Genomic DNA, 10,640 nt, shown 5'->3' with positions numbered 1-10,640 from the left:
ATTTCAGGTCACAAGCCTGATTACTTTAAAGTCTAAGACATAAAGAGTGACAACTTGAATGCTGGAAAATTACAACAGCCACTGACTTTAATGGGAGAAGGGGGCATCTGCTATAGAATGGTCAAAGTACACAGCTCCAACAGCACTATCCCTACAAAAATAATGTACTTTGAAAATTAAAGCAAATTATTTTCCTGATTGGAATGAATTTAATGGACTGTTGGTAATGCAAACCATAAGAGCAACAGTAGATAAATACAACAGTAAACATCTTTTCAACAGATATGGAAGCCTGGATCACTAATACATCAACAATATCCTGGTATAACAGCCACAATGACCATGTCATTTTCCCACATAAAATACCTAGTTTATTGAAAAGTGACGTTGGTGTAATCAGTCTTGATCAGATACACAGGCAAATATAATTAAACCAGCTTTAAATATTTATTTTTAATAGTTTCCAAAAGATAAAAGGCTTCACAATAACAGAAGAAATTTGCTATACCAGACAAAAAATCTAGAAAGAAAAACAATACATTCCATTTACTCTTCAAATGTTGAGCAACTGAAAGTTTAATATGTTTACCTAAAAAATATTTCATTACAAGTCATAAATAATAAATTTTACACAAAGAATGACTAACATGTTTCCATTATATACACAGACAATGTCTTTAAAAGGGACTTAGGTCATAAAATATGTACAGTTTCTAATTCAAATCATGATTTGTTCCAGGGATGACTCTTCAATGTACAAGTAAAAACCAGGGTTAAGAATTGGCCCCTTACCCAAGCTATAGGACTCAACCCATTGTGATTAGGAACATCCAGTCACTTTGGGCCTAATTTGTATACCAAGGATTGCAAAAAAAGGAAGCAATTTTACCACTTTGGGTGCTTTACAGGAGGAAAAAGCCAGTCAGTTCCTGAGATCAATTTAGTGACTTGGCTAAAAATATGAGACTCAGTCTTCAAAAAGCTGGGTCATAGTGCTAAAGACATCTGGCTAACTAAAACAAAATCTGCACTTCAACCCCATAATATTAACCAATTTAATTCCAAGGCTGCTTGAAGTAATAGTATCAATTTCTGTAAATATTTACAGATCCACATTCACACATTACAGTACATGACTGATATGTTTAGGTTACTGCGTGGCAAATATTTTGTGACAAAGGATCAAAATTGCTTTAACGTCTTTCTGGCATGGGAAGGAGATTAGTGCATAGGATGATTAACCTCTCGTTACATGCAGCAAGCAGTGCATATCACAATCCCCAAAACCCATACTCCGTTACAATTCATGTCCTCAGCAAATATATGCCAGATCAAGGTCATCACTAGAAAGTTATGGATATCTTTAAAAATACCAACAGGTCTTGTCTTATTTTAAAAAAGAGGAAAGTATTTTTCACTTATTCTTCAGTGAGGTCTGTCACATGCTATATCTGCCAACTCCAATCCACAAGATTGTGAATAATGAATAAAAAAAGGTTGACAGGATCCTGGAAAAGAGTTGCTTTATTTGTAAAGATTATGTTGGATCTATCATAATTCAGAATAGGCAGTGTAGTGGTAATGTCATTGGTCTTGCAATCCAGTCTAATGTCTGGGGATGTACATTCAGACTCCAACATGACACATGGCAAAATCTGAATTCAATAAAATGCACTGAATAAAAAAAACCTCGCCAAATGGTAATGATGTAGCCACCGTTGATTGTCTTAAAAATCCACCTTGTTCAATGCCCTTTATTCTGGTCTACATGTAACTCCAGATCCACAGCATTGCCAATGACAATGAACACTATGTGCAATAAATGCTTACCTTGCCAGTGATGCCCACATCCCATTCATGAGTAATTATAAAAAGATCAGTTGCGCAATACCAGGAAACTTGACTTCCGAAGCTTACGTTAGCTAAGTACCATGAGAGTTTACTTAATTGCATTTAATTTCATGATATTTTACCATTTCTGTAATCTGGATCATTACCAATTTGCATTTAAAAAGAAACTTTAATATGGCCATTTACAAGGTGTAAAACTTGACCTGACAGCTGAATGTTTAGCATTGTCACATGAGAACAAAATTGACTTGTAGAAAAAAAACCCAGAACATATTATTTTGGAAATATTATCTTAATCGAACATGCAGTACAATTTAACTACACATTCAGTATTAAAACTTTTATTTCATTATCAGACTTTCCATGATGTATATTGCCATCAAATCTGCAACTACATTTGCATTCTTATTCTAAATTTGCAATCAAACAAAGGGAAATGTCACCGTATAATCCAGGGATTTTACCAGCAAACCTTAGTTCAATAGAGAACTGCAAGATTATGGATGCAATTTACATGATAAACCACAGCAAAATACCCTTGCACCACAAAATTGCAAGAAATAGTTGAGACCATTACTCAAGTAACAGCCTTATTTCAGTCACAGTCAAAGTCGTGGTCTCAGTTTTAATTAGCATGGCCAAAATTGACACACACATTAGAACTCAGCTTTTTAGGATGAAAGGTCGATGAGCTCGGCACTGCTAATGACTCTGCTGGCATACATTTGAACCACATGCTTTAAAGACCAATAGCTTAAATTTTAAATTTTGTTTAGAAAAATAAATCATATCATACCAAGTCACTGTGCAGTAATCATGGGATTTTACAGTTCCACTGAATATCATATAAAGAAATCTGATAAGAAAGACTCTGAAGTACTCATGCTGTCAGTCATTGCTTGGATTTCCGAACAAGTCTAGAATAGGGAGCAGTTCGTGATTTGTTGCCAGGTACTTTGTCTGTGGGCTTATTGTATGAGTAAGCTGGGGGCCCTGTATACTCCACATCTGGGTTTTCAGCCATCATTTTAAGCTTGGTTTCAATTGCTTTTATTTTTGCACTAATGCTGCAAATAAAAAGAGATGACCATTAGAACAAGATTAAAGCCCCTTAATCTACATTATATCCTGCGGCTTTGAAAAGTCAATGGCAAAGTGACTTTTGAAATCAAGTAGCTTGCTATTAACATAATAGCTTAAGATATTGTTTGCTGTACTTTAGAAAATATAGATATGTAATGTCAAGCATCAAAATGAAAGCTGTCCTAAAATGTTTGAAGTTTTCATTTGAATACAAAAAAATTAACAACGGAATATCCTTGGTAGCAGAAAAAGCTAAAATCTGTTGAACAGCAGTACCTAGAATTCGATACAAACATCTATAATACAAGATTTGGTTTTTTGGTATCTTTAAATAACCTGCATGACAAAATGAACTGCAATAACGATCCAACTGCATCTAGTAAATGGCATCTATTCTATTTTCCCCCCCATTTTTACATAACACACTTCAAATTATATCCACTGTAGAACTAATTATTTCAGTATAAGTACAATTGCTATCAGAGTACAGAATTTAAATCTTAAATTTACATGGACTCCGAAGACTGTCCCCTCAACTTTTTTTAAAAAGAAAGGTTTACAATTTTACAGCAGACCTAATGAAGCTGGAAAAATTCTATTGAGACTCCTCCAGCATGGGGTCGATACAAGACAAACCATATTTTCTATCTAATTTTGCAAAACAGGAACTCTAGTTCTTTGTCTGATTTTATAATAATATAAAGATTTGTTTATGGGATTAACATGGGATTTACAAATGTGTTAGATAATTTCAAAACTAGTTAGACTATATCACTGAATTTAATTTTCCTGTGAATGGCATGAGACCATGATCATTATTGCAGTCTTGGGTGTTGACTGGTGCTGCAGAGACATCTAAAAACACCAGCAGCTGAAAAAAAAAACAAGGGTAGCAATCTCCCACGAATCTTCACACCGCTTATAGTTAATACAAGTTTTAAAGCACTGACTGCACAATCTTAGGTTAGATTCAGTGTAACGAAAACCTTGCTCATCATCTTCTAGCTAGTCTATCAATAGTGATTAGGTTATTCATGAATAGGTTGTGTCCTCTGTTTAGTGATAAGAGTAAAGTTGGTCTCAATGAATTTTAAAAATGCACTGAACAAATACATTTAACAAAGTTGGACCATACAGAGTATATGTGGTACTTTACAAGTGGTTGTTTTGTCCCTTTGATGTTTATAGAAATGAGTGAAGAAATCAATCATCTGGTCAAAGCAATCATTTCACATCTGCAAAACTTACATTGGATGACTTATTTCCTTCCCACTTTTTTAAAAAAAGTTAGTTCTGATCTTGCTCAGTTCATTATCATCATCACACTCAGATCACAGGTCATAGAGATGGACAGTACGGAAACAGACCCTCCAGTCAAACTCGTCACTGCCAACCAGATATCCCAACTTAATCTAGTCCCACCTGCCAGTACCCGGCCCATATCCCTGAAAACCCTTCCTATTCATATACTCATCCAGATGCCTTTTAAATGTTGCAATTGTACCAGCCTTCACCATGTCCTCTGGCAGCTCATTCCACCCTCTGCTTGAAAAGTGTATCCTTAAAGTCTTTTATATCTTCCTTCTCTGACCCTAATACCTGTACCCTATAGTTCTGGACACCACCACCCCAGAGAAAAGACCTTGTCTATTTACCCTTTCCATGCCCTTCATGACTTTATAAATCTCTAAAGATCACTCCCCAGCCTCTGATGCTCCAGGGAAAACTGCCCTAGCCTATTCAACCTCTCACTACAGCTCAAATCTTCCAACATCCTTGTAAATCACAACATCCTTCCGATAGGAAGGAGACAAGAATTGCATGCAATATTTCAAAAGTGGCCTAACCAATGTCCTGTACAGCTGCAACATGACCTTCCAACTCCTGTACTCAATGCTCTGACCAATAAAGGAAAGCATACCATACACCTTCTTCGCTATCCTATCTACCTGCAACTTTACTTTCAAGGAGCTATGAACCTGCACTCCAAGGTTTTTGTTCAGCAACACTTCCTAGGACCTTATCATTAATTGCACAAGTCCTGCTAAGATTTGCTTGCCCAAAATGGAATCATCGCATTTATCTAAATTAAACTCCATCTGCCACTTCTCAGCCCATTAGCCCATCTGATCAAGATCTTGTAATCTGAAATAAACTTCTTCACTGTCCACTACACCTCCAATTTTGGTGTCAGCTGCAAACTTACTAACTATATATTATGCTCACATCCAAATCATTTATATAAATGACAAAAAGTAGTGGACCCAACACCCACCCTTGTGGCACTCCACTGGTCACAGGCCTCTAGTCTGGAAAAACAACCCTCCACCACCACCCTCTGTCTTCTATCTTTGAGCCAGTTCTGTATCCAAATGGCTAATTCTCCCTGTATTCAATGAGATCTAAACTTGCTAACCAGTCTCCCATGGGGAACATTGTTGAATACCTTACTGAAGTCCATATAAATCGCATCTACTGATCTGCCCCCAATCCTTTTTGTTACTTCAAAAAAGAAACCAGCAACAACTCAATCAAGTTTAGGACATTGATTTCCCATGCACAAAGCCATGCTGACTATTCCTAATCAGTCCTTGCCTTTCCAAATACTTGCAAGTTCTGTCCCTTAGGATTCCCTCCAACAACCTGCCCACCACCGATGTCAGGCTCAGTGGTCTATAGTTCCCAGGCCTGAACTTACCATCCTTCTTAAACAGTGGCACCCAGTTAGCCAATCTTCAGTCTTCCGGGACCTCACCTATGACTATCGATGATACAAATATCTCAGCAAGGGACCCAGTAATCACTTCCCTAGCTTCCCACAGAGTTCTAGGGTAGACCTGATCAGGGCTGAAAATGTGTTGCTGGAAAAGCGCAGATCAGGCAGCATCCAAGGAACAGGAGAATCGATGTTTCAGGCATAAGCCCTTCTTCAAGAATCAGGTCCTGGGGATTTATCCACAGCAGAAAAGCTCTAGAACATGCAGTTTAATCTTCCTCACCCTATGCAATTCATTGAAGTTCTTGGAAATACAGATGATCTAAGTTGCTACTATTTATTATTTTGAAACTTAGTTAATGTCAATTGGTCTGTGCGCATCCCAGCTGAACCAAATCCTACATCAACACAGACATTTATAACAGGTGTGAAGCTTGAGCAGAAGCAGAAACGCTGGCTGATGACATCTCCTGACCTAACCCAATGCCTGAAGACTAATTTTAGAGCCAGATGTACGCGCGGAAACAGACCCTTTGGTCCAAATCGTCCATGCCAATGAGTGTAGTTTCTCCAACAAATATGAATTGAACCATATAGGTCTTGGATCTTAACTACTCAATGATATTGATTGAAGGTCAAAAATATGATATTCAACGTATTGTGCGAATTAAGCATAATTAAAATGTCAGTTGATAGCACCGTCACCTCAGTGGGGAGGTTTTGGGTTCAAACCTCACTTCAGAGCTCAATATTACATTGAGTCTATGCTATGAACATAGAACATAGAACAATACAGCACAGAACAGGCCCTTCGGCCCACAATGTTGTGCCGAACTTCTATCCTAGATTAAGCACCCATCCATGTACCTATCCAAATGCCGCTTAAAGGACGCCAATGATTCTGACTCCACCACTCCCACGGGCAGCGCATTCCATGCCCCCACCACTCTCTGGGTAAAGAACCCACCCCTGATATCTCCCCTATACCTTCCACCCTTCACCTTAAATTTATGTCCCCTTGTAACACTCTGTTGTACCCGGGGAAAAAGTTTCTGACTGTCTACTCTATCTATTCCTCTGATCATCTTATAAACCTCTATCAAGTCGGGCGGCACGGTGGCACAGTGGTTAGCACTGCTGCCTCACAGCACCAGAGACCCGGGTTCAATTCCCACCTCAGGCGACTGTCTGTGTGGAGTTGCACATTCTCCCCGTGTCTGCGTGGGTTTCCTCCGGGTGCTCCGGTTTCCTCCCACAGTCCAAAGATGTGCAGGTCAGGTGAATTGGCCATACAAAAATTGCCCGTAGTGGTAGTTAAGGGGTAGATGTAGGGATATGGGTGGGTTGCGCTTCGGCGGGGCGGTGTGGACTTGTTGGGCCGAAGGGCCTGTTTCCACACTGTAATCTAATCTAATCTAAAAAAAAGTCACACCTCATCCTTCGCCGTTCCAACGAGAAAAGGCAGAGAACTCTCAACCTATCCTCGTATGACCTATTCTCCATTCCAGGCAACATCCTGGTAAATCTTCTCTGCACCCTCTCCAAAGCTTCCACATCTTTCCTAAAGTGAGGCGACCAGAACTGCACACAGTACTCCAAATGTGGCCTAACCAAAGTCCTGTACAGCTGCAACATCACCTCACGACTCTTGAATTCAATCCCTCTGCTAATGAACGATAATACACCATAGGCCTTCTTACAAACTGTATCCACCTGAGTGGCAACTTTCAAAGATCTATGTACATAGACCCCAAGATCCCTCTGTTCCTCCACCAGACTAAGAACCCTACCATTAACCCTGTATTCCGCATTCTTATTTGTTCTTCCAAAATGGACAACCTCACACTTGGCAGGGTCGAACTCCATCTGCCACTCCTCAGCCCAGCTCTGCATCATATCTAAGTCCCTTTGCAAACGACAAATGCCCTCCTCACTGTCCACAACTCCACCTATCTTCGTATCATCTGCAAATTTACTGACCCACCCTTCGACTCCCTCACCCAAGTCATTAATAATGCTTTCGGAGATGCCACCATCTGGATGAAACATCAAACCAGTGTTCTGAAGCCTCAGATATTTAGAAAAGATCCAATGGCAAATTTTGATAAAAGCAGGGGCCATCGCTCCAGAGACTTGACAATAATTATTCCTTCAAGATCCTCCGTTCCACGCTTGCAGCAATGCGCCGGCACCTAACCTCTCTCCAGTCAGCCCTGCCTCAGCTGAGGGCCACACTCGCTCAAAATTGCAAAGGACCCACTCTGTACTACATCCTCAGGAGAATTCATACTCTCAACAAACAGTATTTCAACTCCATCTCAAACATCAAAAACTGTAAGTACAACAAACTTTATCCACCCACTTCCATAACCAGCGCTCCTCAAACATTCCAGAAGATTCCCCTGGCCTCGGAACCTATTCCATCATTAGCCATGTGGCTGATGCAGCTGCCACCCCCACGCTGATTGATGATGTCACTTCCGCCCCCATAATGGCCACTCCCACAACCACTTCCACCCCTCTCAATTCCTCATGCATCACATCTGACATCACTTCAGCCCTTCACATCATCACCGATGCCACATGCTCAGTGACTTCCACCACCCCTACTGCCGTGGTCACCACCACTTCCGCCCCCACCAGCGCCACTCACCTGCATTCTGCTGACATGCCCCCCACAGACCCCACTTTCACTATCCCCACCTCGCAGAACCCCAAGGGCAACACTACCCCTGCTCATGACTCCACCCCCATTCCCCCCACCATCACATCCACTCCAGTTACAGGTTCCGCCCCCACTCCCAGCTCTACACCCACACTAAATCCCAGCTCCCAGCCCCGCCGAGTTTTCACCATCCCCCCCAAACCTCCCCCTCACTGAGGACGAACGATCAGTCCTCAGCAAAGGACTCACCTTCATCCCCCTCCGTCCACGCATCAATGAATTTAATACACGCCGTGATGTCGAACAATTCTTCCGTCGCCTCCGTCTCCGAGCTTACTTTCACAATCAGGACTCCCGCCCACCTTCTGAGGACCCCTTCGCCCACCTCCAACACACTGCATCCACCTGGACACCCCGCGCTGGCCTATTACCTGCCCTAGACCTCTTCATTTCCAACTGCCGCCAGGACATTAACCGCCTCAACCTGTCTACCTCCCTCCCCCACTCCAACCTCTCACCGTCAACGTGCAGCCCTCCAATCCCTCTGCTCCAATCCCAACCTCACCATCAAGCCAGCGGATGAAGGGGAAGCAGTGGTAGTCTGGCGCACTGACCTCTATACCGCTGAAGCCAAACGTCAACTCGAGGACACTTCTTCCTACTGCCCCCTCGACCATGACCCCACCCCCCCATCACCAAACCATCATCTCCCAGACCATACAGAACCTCATCACCTCAGGAGATCTCCCACCCACAGCTTCCAACCTCATAGTCCGGGAACCCCGCACTGCCCGGTTCTACCTCCTTCCCAAGATCCACAAGCCTGACCACCCTGGCCGACCCATTGTCTCAGCATGCTCCTGATCCACTGAACTCATCACTACCTACCTCGACACTGTCCTATCCCCCCTCGTCCAGGAACTCCCCACATACGTTCCAGACACCACCCACGCCCTCCACCTCCTCCAAGACTTCCGTTTCCCCGGCCCCCAACGCCTCATCTTCACCATGGATATCCAATCCCTCTACACCTTCATCCGCCATGACCAGGGCCTCCAAGCCCTCCAGACGTCCCCAATAGTACCCTTCCACCGACACACTCATTCGTTTGGCCGAACTGGTCCTCTCCCTTAACAATTTCTCCTTTGAATCCTCCCACTTCCTTCAGACCAAAGGGGTAGCCATGGGCACACGTATGGGCCCCAGCTATGCCTGTCTTTGTTGGCTACGTAGAGCAGTTGATCTTCCGTAATTACACTGGCACCACTCCCCACCTCTTCCGCCGCTACATTGATGACTGCATTGGCGCCACCTCGTGCTCCCGCGAGGAGGTTGAGCAATTCATCAACTTCACCAACACATTCCACCCTGACCTTAAATTTACCTGGACCATCTCTGACATCTCCCTCCCCTTCCTGGACCTCTCCATCTCCATTAAAGATGACCGACTTGACACTGACATTTTTTTACAAACCCACTGACTCCCACAGCTACCTGGATTACACCTCTTCCCACCCTACCTTTTGCAAAAATGCCATCCCGTATTCCCAATTCCTCCGCTGTATCAGCTCCCAGGAGGACCAGTTCCACCACAGAACACACCAGATGGCCTCCTTCTTTAGAGACCGCAATTTCCCTTCCCACGTGGTTAAAGATGCCATCCAACGCATCTCGTCCACATCCTGCACCTCTGCCCTCAGACCCCACCCCTCCAACCGTAACAAGGACAGAACACCCCTGGTGCTCACCTTCCACCCTACCAACCTTCGCATAAACCAAATCATCTGCCGACATTTCCGCCACCTCCAAACAGACCCCACTACCAGGGATATATTTCCCTCTACACCCCTTTCCACCTTCCGCAAAGACCGTTCCCTCCGCGACCACCTGGTCAGGTCCACGCCCCCAAACAACCCACCCTCCAATCCTGGCACTTTCCCCTGCCACCGCAGGAACTGTAAAACCTGCACCCACACCTCCTCCCTCACCTCTATCCAAGGACCTAAAGGAGCCTTCCACATCCATCAAAGTTTTCCTTGCACATCCACTAATATCATTTATTGTATCCGTTGCTCCCGATGCAGTCTCCTCTACATTGGGGAGACTGGGCGCCTCCTAGCAGAGCGCTTTAGGGAACATCTCCGGGACACCTGCACCAATCAACCACATCGCCCTGTGGCCCATCATTTCAACTCCCCCTCCCACTCTGCCGAGGACATGGAGGTCCTGGGCCTCCTTCACCGCCGCTCCCTCACCACCAGACGCCTGGAGGAAGAACGCCTCATCTTCCGCCTCAGAACACTTCAACCTCAAGTCATCAATGTG

The 10,640-nt window shown here is 43.4% G+C and overlaps 1 protein-coding gene across 4 annotated transcripts in view; it reads right to left on the bottom strand.

Moving 5' to 3' along the window:
- Positions 1–248: 248 nt before the first annotated feature.
- Positions 249–10,640, bottom strand: part of rbm18 (RNA binding motif protein 18) — a 41,047-nt gene continuing 30,655 nt past the window's right edge. For 3 of the 4 annotated variants that reach the window (XM_072566365.1, XM_072566366.1, XM_072566367.1), the window contains exon 6: positions 249–2,918. In XM_072566365.1, the coding sequence (XP_072422466.1) occupies positions 2,744–2,918 (175 nt within the window). In that variant the 3' untranslated portion in view covers positions 249–2,743. The remainder of the gene's footprint in view (positions 2,919–10,640) is intronic. The other variant, XM_072566364.1, reaches the window with a different exon arrangement.

This window comes from Chiloscyllium punctatum, chromosome 49, assembly GCF_047496795.1.
Source record: "Chiloscyllium punctatum isolate Juve2018m chromosome 49, sChiPun1.3, whole genome shotgun sequence".
Lineage (NCBI taxonomy): Eukaryota > Metazoa > Chordata > Chondrichthyes > Orectolobiformes > Hemiscylliidae > Chiloscyllium > Chiloscyllium punctatum.
This window is presented reverse-complemented; position numbering and strand designations above follow the sequence as displayed.